The sequence below is a fragment of the Mirounga leonina genome, unplaced genomic scaffold, assembly GCF_011800145.1.
Source record: "Mirounga leonina isolate KUSES-001 unplaced genomic scaffold, KU_Mleo_1.0 Mir_171, whole genome shotgun sequence".
NCBI classification, from domain to species: domain Eukaryota; kingdom Metazoa; phylum Chordata; class Mammalia; order Carnivora; family Phocidae; genus Mirounga; species Mirounga leonina.
In genome coordinates, this window is record NW_023270436.1 from 9,629,446 (window position 1) to 9,646,579 (window position 17,134).

Consider the following 17,134-nt stretch of genomic DNA (forward strand, 5'->3'; position numbering starts at 1 on the left):
TCAAAGTACCCAGAAGAGCAAAGAGCAAAGGCCCAGGACACGTGGCCGAGAGAGGGTGGGCAGACTCCCAAGCCGCCCGTGGTGCACACGTGCGCAGGCACAGAAGCCAGCCTGGGGGTCACTGCCCGCGTGCTGTGACAAGGGTCGCCTCCCAGGGATGGATTTACGCAGAACGTCGGCTCTTGCGTGCAGGCACATTCCCAGCTTTTAATGAAGCCGCGCTGCTCTCTCGTGATGAGGGATAATGCCTCTGATCCCCGCTCCCTCCCGACCCCCGCCTGGCATCTGGGGTGGCCTCCGGGCAGGGCCTGGGTGGAACGGTGGTGGCCGGGGCCCCCCAGCCGCTGCACGCACTCCCGCACCTGCCGCCTGCCTGCAAGGAACCTGCAGCGGGGCCTCGCCCACTTAATGCACCTGCAATCACAGCTTCGTGGCCCCCCCCCCCCACCCGTGCTCCTCTCTGCCCCCAGGGCTCACAGCAGGTCCCCCCCACCCCGCTGCCCGCACTATCTAGGGGATGCCCCCAGGCCGCGCAGGGAGACCGTCCCCCACGGCCAGTCCCCCAGGGCCCACATACTCAAGAGACAGGCCACTCTGGGGTCGGCGGCATCTGCGGGGTCCAGATAGACCTCGTGGGGGTGCAGCCGCGCGGGCGTGATGGCAAGGTGGCGGCATAGCCGGTTGATGTACTGCACGAGCGCCACGTCCATCTCCAGGGTCCACTTCCTTGAGGCCTTGTGCGCGTGTCGGACGTCGATGCAGGCGCACCTGGGGCCGGGCCAGAAGGGCGAGGTGGGCCGGGGGCCACGTCCCAGCTCCCGGAGGATGCCCGGAACAGAGCCTCGCCTCGCAGCTGGCGTCCTGGCGCCCAACCCAGGTGGGGAGCGCCCCCAGGAGGAGCGAGCATACAGGCTGCAGGGTGGGACCGGCGCCACCGACCCCGGGGCCCCCTCCTGCACATGAGCAGACGGCGGCCGGCTGAGGACGGGGCTCTGGGGTCCCTGGGCCACAGAGACGGCTGCTTCCTGGGGCCGGTTTGGTCCCAGACGAAGTGCAGCTAGCGGCAGTAGGCTGGCGGCGCCTGGGAGGCTCACGGCCAAGGGCGCGAGGAGCGCCAGCCGCCGGCCTCACTGAAGCCGTGGCCCTCGGGCGGCAGGCAGGGCTGGCACACAGAGCTCTGGGCGCGGGGGCGGGGGGGGCATCGCTCTAGCCGATGGGACACTGCTCGCCACCCGAGTGCCCGGCAAGGCGGGATCGCTGCATCATCCGCCTCAGTGACCCCAAGTGAGGTGGAAACAGGAAAAAAAGCAGATGTTTCATGTGCACCCACTTCTAAGTACTGAAAAAACCTACACCCTTAAAATGTCGGGAGACCCATTTACTGAAGCTTTACAAAGCGATGACCCTGGGCGCAGACCCACGGGCAACCTCCTCTGTGCCTGCACACGCCGCCAGGGTGTTCAGTGAGTGTGCCCGGCCTTGCCCAGCCCCGTAAGCTGGGGGCGCCAGAAAGGCGGGCAGGCTGCCAGGGGGATGGGCGCCTCTAGCTCCAGAGCCCTGGGCACCTCCCTGGGCCGCATGCCACACAGGGTGCCTCCTGCCAGGAGGGCCTATCTGGGGGCAGGGGCCGAGCCTCTCCACACAGGCCGCGTGGGTCCTACCCGGGGAGTGCTGAGAGACAGCTTCCTCCAGAAGGGGATGCCCTCTGCCGGAGGGGATTATGAAAAATTAGAAACTCAGTAGGCATTTAGAATGGCAGATGGAATGGCTCCCAGGAAGGATTTTCTTGGGGATGCTTCTGGTGGCCAAAAACAATTTTTATACAAGGTTGGGGGACAACTTCTTACCTCTCAAAGTGAAGGTCATAACCACAGGATAAAATTGCCCTCCAGACACTACGGATGTCTTGTTTGGCTCGGTCAATAACAAACTTGTGAAATCCTTCCAAGGTTAGATACTTCTCCTCAGGGACTGATGGAGAAGCATGGAGACAGTTAGGAGTTTGGAAGAACCTCCTACAGCAGGGGCCTCACGACGTGCCCTGGTGGCATTTCCAGCAGGGCCCAATCCACCTGCGCCCCACCTCCCGGCCCGCCAGGGTCTGTCACTGGCCACCTCCACCCACTGCCTGAGACCAAGCATAACCCCTGACCTCCTGGGGTCAGCGAGCCACAGCCTGACTTCTTCAGCTCTGCTTGAGCCTTTATGAGGCTCAAGTTCTAATGCCCAGATAAGTGCCTTCTGGAAGCGAATTTCTAAGCAGATTTCCAGATCTTTATTTTCCATCGCCATCACCTACTCTTTGCCCCGGATGCATGGTATTTTGGGAGCTGCTATTCTGACCTCCATAAATTCATGGTCAAAGATAGCATCGAGGCCCTGCCTGTTCCAAACCCCAAGGGAGCCCAGTCACTCAGGCAAAAGCTCGGAGGCTGGTCCCGGGGGCCCACCAGTCTCAGGCCCAAGCTGCTCATTCACCTTCTTGTTTTTTGGTGGGTGACTTCTCTGGGTCCTTCTCATCTGGCTTGCTCTTTTCTGGGGACTTGGGCTTCACAGTTGGCTTCTTCTCACTTAAGGCAGTCCTGCTGTAGACCAGAGCATTGCAATCAGAATTCCTGCGTTCACACCTCATCCTGACAGAGGATGAGCAAAGCCTCACACACGTACTAGGTCAGACTCCCCCAACCACGGCCACTGGTTCCCATGGGGAACAAGGTCAGCTCTGTTCTCACCAAGAAGTTCACTGAGCAAATCAGGAGGACAAACTGATACTTTAACTGCGGAAAACCTCAAAGAGATGCTTTTCATCCCTTCTACGTCCTTCAGAGTTGCACTAAGAAGCAGTCACTAGCCAGATGTAGCTACTTGAGTTTAAATTAAAATTACAAGTTCAGTTCTGTACTGAGCCACATTTCAGGGGCTTGGGAGCCACACGTGGCTGGTGGCGACTGCATCCGACAGCCAGACAGGGAAACAGCACCGATTTCCATCACAGGAAATTCTATTGCACTATTTACGTATGATTAATTAATAGAAAGACACTATTTTTCTGATCCTTCAAACAATTCCTCTAGAGGCTCCTGCCAGGTAACACTTTTCTACCAGTTGCAATTTTGAGTTCCCGAGTCATCTGCCTATGTCTACAGAAAATTCTACTAACTACGTATATATATCCACACATGAAATATTATGGAGCTATTAAAAAAAAAAAAAAGGGTGGATCACCTGGGTGGCTCAGTTGGTTAAGCGTCTGACTACAGCTTGGGTCACGGTGTCGGGGTCCTGGGATCAAGCCCCGTGTCTGGCTCCATGCTCAGCAGGGAGTCTGCTTGTCCTTCTCCCTCTGCTCCCTCACCCCCACTCATGCTCTCTCTCTCCAATAAATAAATAAAATCTTAAAAAAAAGGAACGAGGAAGTTCTTTTTGTGCAGATGTGGAATCACCTACCAGACTAGCAGTAAATGGAAACAGCAAGGTACAGGCACTGTGTGAGGTATGGGGACATTTGGGCACGGGCCCATCTGCTTGTGTGTACACAGAATAGTTCTAGAAGACTAGCGAAGTCACACTGATGGTCTCACCAAGGGGGGACAGGGAGGCTTGAGGATGAAGGAGAAGAGGAGTGGCTTTTTGCTGCACATGCTTTTGAATGTTGTACTTTTTTTTTTTTTTTTTACTATTTTATTTATTTATTTGACAGAGAGAGAGAGACACAGCGAGAGAAGGAACACAAGCAGGGGGAGTGGGAGAGGGAGAAGCAGGCTTCCCGCAGAGCAGGGAGCCCGCTGCGGGGCTCGATCCCAGGACCTTGGGATCATGACCTGAGCCGAAGGCAGACGCTTAACGACTGAGCCACCCAGGCACCCCAAATGTTGTACTTTTTTAACCATTTAAAATATCTTTCTTTTTTAGAGAGAGACAGTGAGTGAGCGAGTGGGGGGATGGTGGGGCGGGACAGAATCTCAAGGCGCGGAGCCCGACTCAGAGCTTAATCTCACAACCCTGAGATCAAGACCTGAATTGAGATCAAGAGTTGGATGCTTAACCAACTCAGCCACCCAGGCGCCCCTCAGCCATTTAAAATTTAAGAAAATAATACACATGCATCAATAGAAGGTTATGCACTTATAAGTGGTGTGTGGGGTAATCACATTTTTTTCAATATGCATTTTATAGTTTTTCTATAATAATTATGCATTATTTGTGTGGTTAAAGAAGTCAGAATTTTTTTTTTTTTTAAACAATTCTGTACATTTTGGGTGGTTTATGACTTTAGACTGGTCTGCTTTTGCCTGCCTGTGTGGTCCAGATCTTACTATACTTGTGGGTAAAATGAAACGCTCTCTTTCAGTGGATGAAGCCAGGGACCCACATGATCGAGCCACAAAGCAGAGCCCAGGGGTCTGCTCCCAGAGGTACAGAGAGCCTCGCAGGAAGCCACAGAGGCAGCGGCCCTGGGTGCCCTGCCCGGCCCATGTGCTGAGCCCCTCGGAAGCCCACCTGACACTGTTGAGCACAGCCTTGTCCTTGGCAGGCGGCTTGGTGATGGGCCGCTTGGTGCTCACCACCTTCACGGGGTGCTGCTCCTTCCCGCCTTTGCTGTACTTGCTCTTGTCGAACTTGGGCTTTGGCACGCCGTATTTCCTCAGGATCTGTGGGGTACCAGAGGGAGAAAGGGGTCCTCAGGATCGCCCCAAGGCGCACCGAGGCCCAGCACCAGCACGGCGGGGATGGGCAGCTACCTGGGTGAGCTGGTCCTCCAGCACCTTTTTTGGAGGCCGGACGTTGGTGAAGAAGAGGTGGAGGAGGTTGCCTGGCGTTTGGGAGTTGATCTGCTCTTTGCTAAGATAAATGTCCGATACTTTGATGGGCTTTGCTGGTGTCAGGCTCAGCATCTGCTCGGAATGGGCACAGCTCTTAAATATCTCCGTGAGCACCTCCCTGGCACCGGGCACCAGCTTCTCACCTGTTGCCAAGCCGGCAGAGGACAAAACAATTCTGCCGTGAATGGGCCACGTCCGGATGCGCCTCACAGCTGCCTGGGTCTCATAAACAACTCATTTTGGCAGGTAGATAACAGATGTTTAGTGGGGATGACGAGTTATGCACCCAAACCTGGTTTCCGCCTTCTGGGCGCACCCCCCCAGCCGCGCACCCAGCCTTCTCTCTGCGGTTGGGCACGGTCCTGTGATGTGGGCCGTCTGCTCTCTCCGCGCTCACCCCCTCCACTGGCTGCACGGAGATGACAAGCCTCTGGGATGGCGGACCCAGCCCTCGCCCTGAGTCGTCCATGCGCAAGAAACATGCTTCCACTGGGCCTGACCCCGTGTACTCTCAGGGCTACTGATCACGGCAGTTTAATCTATCTTAACACATTTGTGACGGGCACGTCCAAATGAACAAAAGGATCCGGAGCCTGCAAGTACTGTTGGTACAAAGCCCAAGTTGTCAAGCAAGTTTCACGTTATTACAGAGGATGGTTCAAAACTGGCACAATGAACAGGTGGGAAAAGAAAGTTCTCTCAGATGTAACAAAATTGTCCCCGAGCACAAGAAAAACAATTTCTTTTTGTGCCCAAACAAGTGCTCCAGAACGTGGGCCCCAGCGGCCCATCAGGACCCCATCTTCATGCTTCTCGTGCCCAGGGGCCCAGGCGAGAGGTACTTGCTCATCACTCCCTTCTCCTTCCCACCCTCCCTCCCCCACCTCTCCCTCCGACACACCACAGCCGCCCCCAGGGCAGGCCCGCCTGTGAGAACTGGAGCCCAGAGGCCCCAGGCTGGCGGTGTGTGTGTGTGTGGGGGGCAGGTGTGTAGAAGAGGTGGCCAAGCCCTAAGAGCTGACTCAGCAGAACCACAACTTAGTCTCTAGCAAAATGCATGTGGCCACTAATGTTACTGAGAGACCGAGTACCTTATGTGGAAGGTCTGACTATTAACAGGATCAGGAGCTCGGTCTAAATTCAGATTCAAAGTATGAAAAGGCTGCCAGACCATGAGTTATGGCAGAAAAAGGCCTCCAATCTTACACCAGATCCTCCCCACGTGGGCCGCAGAGCGCTGAGGGGCCAAATGCACACTAATAAGGGACTGGGGCCAAGACCAGGGTGAGGAGCACCAGGCGGCCCCCTCAGGGGCAAGATTCCCCAAAAACTCAGTGATCAAGATATATATTTCAATGTAGTGTTAAAAAAGAGAAATAAAAATACAAAAAAAAAAAAACCCCACCCACCCACAAGCAAAATATCAACAGTATTGTGCCAAGCCATATTAAAGCCTGACACAAAAGAAATAATCAGTAATACTGATCCTGTCTTTATTTAAAATTTTACTATTTTATTCATTGTGTACTGTAACATTTTGCATTAATTTTGACTTCTATAAATATTCAATTAGAGTGCTATTTATCTAGGGACGCCTGGGTGTCTCAGTTAAGGGTCTGCTTTTGGCCCAGGTCCTGATCCCAGGGTCCTGGGTTCGAGTCCCATATTGGGCTCCCTGCTCAGTGGGAGTCTGCTTCTCCCTCTCCCTCTGCCCCCCTACTGCTCGTGTTCTCTAATAAATTTTAAAAATCCTAAATACATGGATTAAAAATTTTGAGCAACACTAGTACAAAATAAAAATGACCACACAAAGTATTGCAATCATAAAAAAAGAAGAAAAACTGCTTTCTGGAGCGGAGCTTGGGGCAAGCTGCTGGCTTCAGGCAGGAGTCTGCTGCTAGATTCTGCTCAGCAGGGCCTCGGGGCTGCGACCTGGATGAACGCTCCACATCGTACAAAAGAAGTGGGGACACCAGACAAGAGCCATCAGAATGACAAAGTGGGGCTCGGTGAAGAGGAGATGGAACGGTTTCTTCCCCAAGAATTAGTGTGAAGGTGGAGGCATTTACTGTGCACAGGCACGTGACCAAATGATTTCCAGCAATGTACTTGGTATATTCTAGCTCCACGGGACAGAATAAATACAATTGAACTTGAACAAAGGGAAGTCTGGCTAGACAAAAAGCAAAATGGGACTTGAATGCAAGCCCACTTTTTTAAAAAAAATTTTTTATTTAAATTCAATTTGGTTAACATACAGTGTAGTGTTAGTTTCAGGGGTAGAATTTAGCGATTTGTCAGTTGCATAGGAACAGCCCTTCCCAGTGGTCTGGGCAGGCTAGAGCACGGCAGGCCAGAGGCAGGGGCGCCCTCACGGCCCTCAGAGCTCTGACAGCTTCCATGAGCCAAGCCAAGAACGTCTGTCCCATCTCCCCAAGGCCCACTGCATCATTTCCCAAATCTCTAACCCCCAAGAGGGCCCCCCAAAGTTCTTTTCTCAGGTAAGATGTTAAAAATAGGGCATATTGGATACAGAAAGAGGAGACTTTTGCTCATTTTTTTCTGTAAATTTAAAACTGTTCCCCCAAAAGTCTATTAATTAAAAAAAAATCCATAACCCACCTTTAATCGACTTATCATTGAAGTAATCTTCTAACCCTGGGCTCCCCTGAGTATCAAACAGACTCTGATTTACTACAGATACAGTGAGAATCTCTTCTGTTGACATCTCCATCAATTCATCTTCACCATCCAAACTTGACAAACCAATCAGGTCGTTGTTGTTAAATAAACTTGCTCGAATTTTCTCAATTTTGGCTCGGGATCTTATCTGTGTGAACAAAGACAAGGGTCAGGACTGGAGTAGAGGAATGACCTTGTTTTCCTTCCTGCCCTGCCCTAAAGTCCTCTCCTTGTCCTAAGTGTTGTGCGTGCTGCCTGATTCCCATGAGCTGGCCTCCCTGGGAACATCTCTGCCACCCGCCAACACCAGTAACTCGGAGGGGAACATCTCAACCGGAAATGTCTGTTGCTAAACCCTGACCTGGTCTGTGGTTTTTCCTCAATGCCCAGGGAGCTAAAGTCCACGCTCAGCTCCGAGAAAGCCCCCAGGAAGAAGGTGCATAGAGTAATGGAAGTGATTCCAGGGAAGAAACCAATCATCGGGTTCTGGAGCTCTCTTGTCAGAGCTCCCTGGGAGAGTGAAGCGATGCACACACATTCCCCTCTAGTGCCTTTCTCTCCATGTCCAATAACGGAAGGACAGTTTTACTCTGAGCCTGACTCCCCTTACACGAGGGTGAAGACACAGGATGCACGATTTCTAAACAAGGAGGCCCAAGAAGCAGAGGGGATCTTGAAGTGGAAATGTGACCTGGAAACTCAGAATCACCTGGAATAGAATTGCAAGTCTATTCTCATAAGGATCAGTGAAGACCCCTCCTGCTGATGTCAACATCTAAAACAACCCAAGGCCACTCAAATGTATAGCGGTGGTCCTGAGCTGGAATGCACTTGATAAAGCCCATCCACCAGCAAAGGTCAGGCCCCTCGAACCCCTCTGCCTCCTTCCCACACTCAGCAACAAACTGCATTTACTTCATGACATCAGACTTGACATCACTCTTTGAGATGTGATCTCAGACACACAAAAATCAACATAATAAATCGTCGTGGTTTCCAGAACTGCCTCAGGGAGCTCCCTACGTGCCCCAACGTCACCTATCAGTTAAACCCCTGGAAATAATACTGGAAGGTTTAGAGAGGCTTCTCTTAGGCTCCCCCTTGGAGGGAGGATTCAAGCTGCTCATGATTTTAGTGATTGCCAAGGTGTGAGTGCCGTTACCTCCACGACCGCAAAGCCTTTGATGGGGCGCGCTGCGAGGGGCTGGTTGTCCAGGGACGTGACGGTGTACATGGAGCCCACGTCCGACACGGAGGCCGTCTCGGCATTGTCCAGCGGCTCCCCCAGGCTCCCCAGGCTGCCCAGGCTGCCCGTGCTGCACAGGGAGATGTCTAGACTCTCCTGGCTGGACACCACGTGGGGCTCCAGTACCCCAGAAGGGACGGGCGGCTCGAGGCCTGAGGGCAGCGGATCCACAGAGAGGTCACTGGCTGTCTGTGAGATACCCTGGGAGCTGCAGATGGAGGCCTGACTGGTGGAAGCGGATGCGCTGATGCTCATGGCAGGGGTCAGGCTGCTGGACGTGCTGACCTCCAAGCTGTCTGCGCTGGGGAAGCCAAGGGTCTTCTCTGGCTCGGCTTTGCCGTCACCACCCTCGGCCTTGTCCTTCGGTTTCTTGGGGTCTTCGTCCTGCAGGGGGATGTAGATCTCATCTTTGAAGACCCCGCCATGGGCATTGCAGGCCTTGCGGATAGCCCCTCTGACGATGCCCTCATCCAGGTGGGTGGGGATTCCAGAGATCACCAGCAGGCGGCTGTGGGCGGTGGGGCCCACCAGGGCCTGGCAAGCATCGGCGATGGCGTCGCTGGTCACACCCAGACCCTGCGGGTCCTTCCTGGTGAGGTGTCGGAGAATGATGAGCAGGGTGAGGGCTCGATGAAACCACAGCATGTCCTCCGGCTTGCTGCCCCCAATGCTGAGCATGGCGGGGTCTGACTCCACTGAGCGGGACGACTGGCGCTTCCCGGAGGAGGAGGCCTTTTCCCGCTTCATCTTGACTTTTTTCCTCTTCGACAGGAGGCTAGGGCTCTGAGGTGTCTGTCCTGGGGAGGAGGATGAGGAGGACGATGAGTCGCTGAGATTCGGGGCGGTCGTTGAGGTCACCCCGCTGGCTGTGACACTCATGTTGGTGGGCAGGGTCACCTCGGCCACCGCCAGGCAGCCTTCCATGAGCGCATGAAAGTACGTAGAGAACCTGCCCTGGTCCGTGGCCGCCGCCGCCCCCGAGCCCCCGCATGCGCTGCCTGAGACCCAGCTCTGGGTCTCCTCGTCGTACAGCTTATGGAGCTCCGACTGCAGAGCCATCAGCATGGCCAGACAGGGGTTCAGCTGGAGGGCAATGGAGGAGGACAGGCCGACAGGGTGCTTCCTCTGCTCCAGGGAGTGCACGGTGCGCAGCAGCTCTGCCAGGAGATGGAAAACAAGCTCCTTCACGCAGGCCGCCATGTCTGTGGTCCACAGGAAGTTTCCTGAAGCAAATATAAAACGGCAAGAGCGGTGATCACTCGTACCTGCCCCGTACCTGGGACTGTTCCTGGCGCTATGCTGTTCATCCCCAGCCCACAGCTGAAAAAACAGAGGCTCAAAGAGCTCATGCCTGGCTGGTTACCCCCAGAGCCTACGGCCTTAACCCCTGGGCCACATCATCGCATGGAGCCGGGTTCTGTGGCTCACCCCAAAAAATCATTTTCTTTCTTATAAGGTTATCAAGTGAGTGGGGTGACAAGTCACAAGAACAGTATTTCCCCAACCTTGAGATGCTTACTATTGGGGGCACACAATCCAATTTTATCAGAAAGCCCAGAAATACACACTGACAAGCTATTTTTTTTTTTTTAAGATTTTATGTATTTGAGAGAGAGGGAGCGAGAACGAGTGGGGAGGAGAGGGGCAGAGGCAGAAACAGACTCCCCACTGAGCAGGGAGCCCAATGAGGGGCTCGATCCCAGGACCCAGGGATCATGACCTGAGCCGAAGGCAGATGCTTAACCAACCGAGCCGCCCAGATGCCCCAAGGTATTCCTAAATCCTCTTCAGTCCTGATTTCGTCAACAAGAAAGGCTTACTGCAGGGCTGGTGTATCCTTGACAGAGAGTGGGCTACAGACACAGAGCCTCTGACAGGCAACAATGGTCAGAATTTCTTAACAGAAACTATTTTATAGTTAACCTTCTAGTTATGGCAAGGGACACTACTTTTCCATTTAAAGTGGCAACATAAGTTTCCTTTAAAATTCAAGTTGTTTTTTTTTTTAAGTTTTTTTTTTTTTTTTTTAAGATTTTATTTATTTGACAGAGACAGACACAGCGAGAGAGGGAACACAAGCAGGGGGCGTGCGAGAGGGAGAAGCAGGCTCCCCACTGAGCAGGGAGCCCGATGCGGGGCTCAATCCCAGGACCCTGGGATCATGACCTGAGCCAAAGGCAGATGCTTAATGACTGAGCCACCCAGGCGCCCCTTTTTAAAGAGTTTTATTTATTTGAGAGAGAGAGCACACAAGCGCAAGCAGGGGGAGAGGCAGAGGAAGAGGGAAAAGCAGACTCTCTGCTGAGCAGGGAGCCCAATGTGGGGGCTTGATCCCAGGACCCTGAGATCACAACCTGAACCAAAAGCAGATGCTTAACTAACTGAGCCAACCAGGTGCCCTAAAATCAAAGTTTAAAAAAAGGAGAAAAGAGCTGATCGCCAAAAAACCCAATCAATAAATGCTGACAGGCATGACTCGTAGACATGGCGGAAATTACATAAAGATGGCCTGAGAAGGACTGAAGTTCAGGAAGGAGAGTCTAGAACAACAAGACGGGTCACAGGTTTGTACCAAGATCCCCTTTGTGCCAGACACGCATCTTAAATTCACACTAAGATGCCTGATCTCTTAGGGGTGACGTTGCTTCATGACTTTAACTGGAAATGAACTCATGCTGCTCATGCCATGCAGGCGCTCAAAAAGCCATTCACAGAGAACAAGTGCCTCTGGGTCTGCAGCCCCGCCCTCTGATGCTCATGCGACCTCCCCTCCGTTGTCCTTCCTCTGCCATTTGCCATTTATGTATGAGGACGGCCTTAGACAGAATTCTCCTCCACCCAGACTGCGAATGGTGGCCCGTGAGCGAAGACTGCCCACGGAACTCTCCCTCCCATGGTGGTCCGCCACTCACCTTCACTGATCCCTCGCCCAATGTATTTTAAAGAATTTCATTTAGTTGCCAACATTTAAAACCTGGGAAATTCACATCAATATCTACATTACTAGCTTTTCTTTCTTTTTTTTTTTTTTAAGATTTTATTTATTTGACACAGAAAGAGAGAGAGGGAACACAAGCAGGGGGAGTGGGAGAGGGAGAAGCAGGCCTCCCACGGAGCAGGGAGCCCGATGTGGGGCTCGATCCCAGGACCCTGGGATCATGACCTGAGCTGAAGGCAGACGCTTAACGACTGAGCCACCCAGGCGCCCCCATTACTAGCTTTTCTTGAAATAAAAAGTAATAATAGCTGGCAGGACTGGGGCCACCTTCTCATGTAGCAAGGAGGGACAGGGCTCAGGGACTGACAGAGCATGACGTGGCCTGGACCACTCTCCTATTCCCCCATTTACATCATCTGTCTGACCCCTGAGGGCATTTAAGTTTGCAACATCTTTTCCCCTCCAACATCATAAAAAAATCTCAAAAATATAGGAAAGTTGGGCGCCTGGGTAGCTCGGTTGGGTGTCTGCCTTTGGCTCAGGTCATGATCCCAGGGTCCTGGGATCGAGTCCCGTGTCGGGCTCCCCGCTCAGCAGGGAGTCTGCTTTTCCCTCTCCCTCTGCCTGCCGCTCTGCCTACTTGTGCTCTCTGTCAAATACATAAATAAAATCTTTTAAAACAAATATAGGGAAGTTGAACTACTTAGACAGTAAATACTTGTATGCTCACCACCTACATTCTCCCATTAACACTCTGCCATATTTGCTCTTATGTACCTACCTATCTACCCCTCTATTCACCCAAAAACTCAGCTTAGTATTTGATTATTTCAAAAAAGTTGCAGACATTAGTCTGTTTTATCCCTGAACACTTAAATAGATATATCATTAATGATGTTCATTATTTATGTAGAATGTGAGGTGACTTTACATATGGCAAAATGTACAACTCTTAAGTTTACCTTTCTATGAGTTTTACCAAAATACAACCCCTTTTTAACCTTTCAGGAACTATGAAGTCATAATGTCTGATTTTGCAACATTATTTACTCTCTCCCACACTACCTTTTACCTCCAAAGTTATAAAAATGGCATATATTTGTGTTTTAAAGTAAGGTGTGATAAAATTAATCTTATTTCCATGGTTAGTTGCCACCTTCAAAATAAAGAGAACACCCTGGACGTCATGCGGTTAGAAAGCTAGGCTTTAGGGGCGTCTGGGTGGCTCAGTCAGGTAAGTGTCTGACTTTTGGTTTTGGCTCGGTTGTGATCTCAGGGTTGTGAGATCGAGCCCTATGTCGGGCTCCGTGCGGAGTTGGCTTGGGATTCTCTCTCCCACTGCCCCCTGCTCCTCCTGCCCATGCTCTCTCTCAAAATAAATCCATCTTAAACACAACACACCACACCAGCACCACCACCAAGAAGGCTGGGCTCTACACTACGATCAGCTCCGCAAGCCGTTTTCAAAGGACGGACAGCAACCCAACAAGAGGCCACCAGCGGGCGAGCGCCTTCAGCAGGCACTGAGCTAGCTCCCCTAGCTCTCGCGGGCCCTGTCCTGAGGGAAGGTCAGCCTTACCCAGCAGCTCCACAACTTGTAGGAGAACAGATGTTGGGATGGTGTCGGGCTCATCCTCGGATCTCCCTTCGCCATCCTCTGATCTCCAGGACAGCAGCTGCTCTGCGAAGGCCATGGCCAGAGGGAACTCCAGGGGCAGAGAGTGCAGCACCAGCACGGCTCCAGGAGGTGGCGACACCCCTAGAAGAGCGGCCGAGGAGAAAGGCTCGTGATCGGCAGCACGTGACCCAAACAAGCCTCAGAGCAGGACCCACCAGGTGTGTGTGGAAGAACAGGGCTGGAAAGCCCACCTGCTCATCTGCTGGAGGCAAAAGGAAACGCAACTCTTCCCGCATTCCAGACTGAGTCAGCTGCAGGTGCAGGAGGGGCCTGAGGACATCCTCCAAAGAGTCCGTTTGTTGGTGTGACAAGGGGACAAAGGGCAGCAATGAGAATGGGGAAGGATAAATATTCCCCAGCTGGTTAGATACCAACCAGCCTGATGAGCCAGCACGGAAATACTAAGTCAGACCTTAAAAGATGCTTCACTGGAATATTCCCAGCTTGGGAAAGAAAGAATTAGCCATTTGGTGTGACTGCAATCCCATGAGACCATTAAGCTTGTATTTGGTTACAGAGTGGACCAGCAAGGGGCACCCCAGACTAGCACTACCAGGACCTTGGGCTTTGATTTTCTCTTATTACCTCGTGTCTCTGCCAGGCCCGAATCTGGCCGGAGATGCTGCAGCAGGAGGAAAACGGCCCCAAGGCCTGATCCCCTCTCACAGCCTGCACCATATCCCAAGGCCCGCTGCAGGCCCTGACCAGACGTAAGTCAGGCCATCAGGGACCTGGGGGTCTTTGGACAAGTCAGCAGGCACCATGCTGATTGGCCTGCATTTTGGGGTGAACGTTCATATGGTGATAACTGAGGAACGAAAAGATAGAGATCTTCTGCTTATTTAATTATAAAGTTTAAATAACAGTTAGTATAGGCAAAGCACTTTGAAAAAAATTGGCCCTAATGAAGAGAGATCATCTAGTTGTTTAGCAAAAGTCTCATTTCGTTTCATTCCCTAAAGTTGCGAGGTCTCTAGGACAGGGGCTGTGGAAAAGCCAAAGCCCAATTTTTGCCTGGAAGGTCAAATACATTTCAGAATCGTCTCTAGCAAACACAGGTCCGTCCTTTCTTGTCAAACATGACAGGAAGTGCAGTGGAAGTCTGTGACCAGGTTTTCCTTGCTTCTGTACGTTTTTTTGGAGTCAGCTGGCCCCGGTGTGCGGGGTGTACAAGCAGGGGGCAGCTTCGGGATCTGCAGATCCCTCCCCTAAACCTAAACCCACGCAGGCTTAGCAAAAAACGCCAAGGAGACGAGACCCACGGGGCCTCCCAGCCCTCCCTCCCGGCCGCCGGGCCATTTACCACGGAGACGAGGGACAGACGCTCACTGTGGCCTGCGCCCCAGGGAGCCACTCGCACCCGAGAGAATTCAGTTTTAATGAGCGCTGGAGGAAGGCAGCGGGGATTATTGCCGCTAAAGGACCACTCTGTTCAGTTCACTCTGAAGAGCGCACACTTGCAAAAGGAAAGGAAAGGAAATCCCCACTGACGTGTGGGCAGCATCTGCCAGGCCTGCCCCAGGCAGGAAAGGTGCTCATTTCATCTCCTGCCCCAAAAATATACTGTCCCAAGCACTTCTGTTCTTTACTGACAACACACAGCAAGGTACAAAATCCTTTCTATCTTCAAAAAGGAAAGCCAAAAACGACTTCACACTGTTCTCACCAAGCGCTAACTCAGAGACATACCCAGTTTGATGTGGACCTTGTCTGTGGAGAGGATCACCGAGGGGTACTGGTTGGCGGTAGGCGGCGGCGTGAGGCCAGTGTTGGCTGGAGACGCATCCCGTGGGTAACAGACGGCCTCGATCAGGTTCAGCTGGCCGTTTCGCTTGACTTTGTGGCCAAGCCCATACACGAGCACACGTGCCCATGGCGCCTTGTACAGGGAGGAGCTGTGGAGGAGGGGAGGAGGTTCAGCCGAGTCTGGCCGCTCATGCCAGGGAGGAGATGGACGGTAAGAAGTGGGCATTTGTAAGTCATTGCCATGACATCTTAGAAGGTCGTCCTTTGTCTACGGCCATACCACCCTGAACGCGCCCGATCTCGTCTGATCTCGGAAGCTAAGCAGGGTCGGGCCTGGTTAGTACTTGGATGGGAGAAGGTCGTCCTTTATAAGGACATTTCCCAAACACGGAAATATGGGAGGAACTACAGACTATTTTCAAATACTACCGGTATGTGTTAAAGACTAATAACAATTTGAGTTTTTCTTCTGTCAGTTTCACTAAGACTCCAGTTTTCTCTCTCTTTTTTTTTTAAAGGTTTTATTTGACAGAGACAGACACAGCGAGAGAGGGAACACAAGCAGGGGGAGGGGGAGCGGGAGAAGCAGGCTTCCCGCGGAGCAGAGAGCCCAATGCGGGGCTCGATCCCAGGACCCTGGGATCATGACCTGAGCCGAAGGCAGACGCTTAACGACTGAGCCACCCAGGCACCCCTCCAGTTTTCTTCTCTCTCCCGTTAGCTCTCCTGGAGAACAGGCAACTTACTCTTTGCGGAATCCAGACTGACTCTCTTTGCAAGACACGACGACAAAAGCCGCCCCAGGGAAATTAACATCCATGTTGACTTTGGACTCCGAAATCGGGAACTCCTCGGAGGGGAACTGCTCGGGTGCTGTCTGCAAAGAGAGATTTAACAAGGGAAGCCACAGGCCACAGACAGGAGAGCATTTCATCTCCCAACTACCAGGCAAAGGACAGAGCCAACGCATACGCGGCCACAGGCTCCGGGGATAAGAAAGCCCTCCGGGAGGAAGGCCACCATGGATGGGACAAGGCGGGAAAGCCATGAGGTAAAGGAGACTGGTTCAGCGGGGCTTAGGGGGGTTGGGGAAGAGAGAGCATCATTTTCAGCAAGCCAGTAAGACTTCTAATTAAAAGTTATAACCCTGGTTCAGGGACATTAGAGCTTCAGCCGTCTACCTGCAGGAAGGAGCAGATCTGTTTCGTCAGCTCCAGCAGGCTGTCCTCACCCTGGTGCAGGGTCCGGGTGATGGCCACATTGAGCCACTCTCGCACTGTCTGGGAGCTGCCCTGGTAGAAGAGGTCAGTGGCCGAGCAGTTCTGGGAGTGGACGCAATGCTGCAGAGACTGCGCCAGGAGGATGGAGCTGGAGCTGATGGTGCCATCTGCGGCCAGGAAAGAAAATCTAAGTTCACCAGAATTGCAGATGCCAACGGCGGGCAGAGCCTGGGTAACAGTGAGCAGCCTGCCTGGGGGAGCTCGGACACAGAGTCTCAGGTAAGACATTACCGATCAGATCCTGCAAGCTGGCAGGTTGGGAGAGGGGGGTTCACATCAGTGGTCTGAATCTTTCCTTTCTTTAAAGCAACAAAAGTGTTTCCTAAAATAAAACCTAAAGTGGTGGGCCAAATCTATTTTAAACAGAAATGGAGCTGCTTGGATGCAGGGGTTCCCGCAGCCTGACCTACTCGTGTGCCCTGGCCCCTCCCGAGCTGCCCCAAGGAACCGCTAGGGAGCGTGTAAAGCCAGTGTTAGGTCATTACGGCAAAGCTTCTTCACAAACACTTTAAAAGCTTTCCAGATGTTTCGGAGCCTCTAAGTTCTTGGGGGTGGGCCAGGGGACCCCACACACTGAATGGGACCCCACAGCTGGGAGATGCCCGCTAGGCCCTGAGTGCCGTCTGCCCTCTCACCTCTTGCTCCCATTTTAGTTGCTGGGAGGCCAAGGGGAGCAGGCGGAGGCTGAGGTGCTGGGGTGGGGGACACAGAGGGGCCCCTCGGTCTTGGGCTGGGCTAAGC

General features: G+C 52.8%; 1 protein-coding gene across 5 annotated transcripts in view; it reads right to left on the reverse strand.

Annotated features, from left to right (window-relative positions):
* HECTD4 (HECT domain E3 ubiquitin protein ligase 4) overlaps window positions 1-17,134 on the reverse strand; it is a 180,547-nt gene that overhangs the window by 10,285 nt on the left and 153,128 nt on the right. For all 5 annotated transcript variants that reach the window (XM_035017036.1, XM_035017035.1, XM_035017038.1 and 2 more), the window contains 11 exons: window positions 16,295-16,500; window positions 15,860-15,990; window positions 15,057-15,262; window positions 13,269-13,448; window positions 8,668-9,974; window positions 7,446-7,653; window positions 4,743-4,966; window positions 4,501-4,652; window positions 2,479-2,585; window positions 1,848-1,971; window positions 578-768 (listed from right to left, as the gene is read on the reverse strand). In XM_035017036.1, the coding sequence (XP_034872927.1) occupies window positions 578-768; window positions 1,848-1,971; window positions 2,479-2,585; window positions 4,501-4,652; window positions 4,743-4,966; window positions 7,446-7,653; window positions 8,668-9,974; window positions 13,269-13,448; window positions 15,057-15,262; window positions 15,860-15,990; window positions 16,295-16,500 (3,036 nt within the window). The remainder of the gene's footprint in view (window positions 1-577; window positions 769-1,847; window positions 1,972-2,478; window positions 2,586-4,500; window positions 4,653-4,742; window positions 4,967-7,445; window positions 7,654-8,667; window positions 9,975-13,268; window positions 13,449-15,056; window positions 15,263-15,859; window positions 15,991-16,294; window positions 16,501-17,134) is intronic.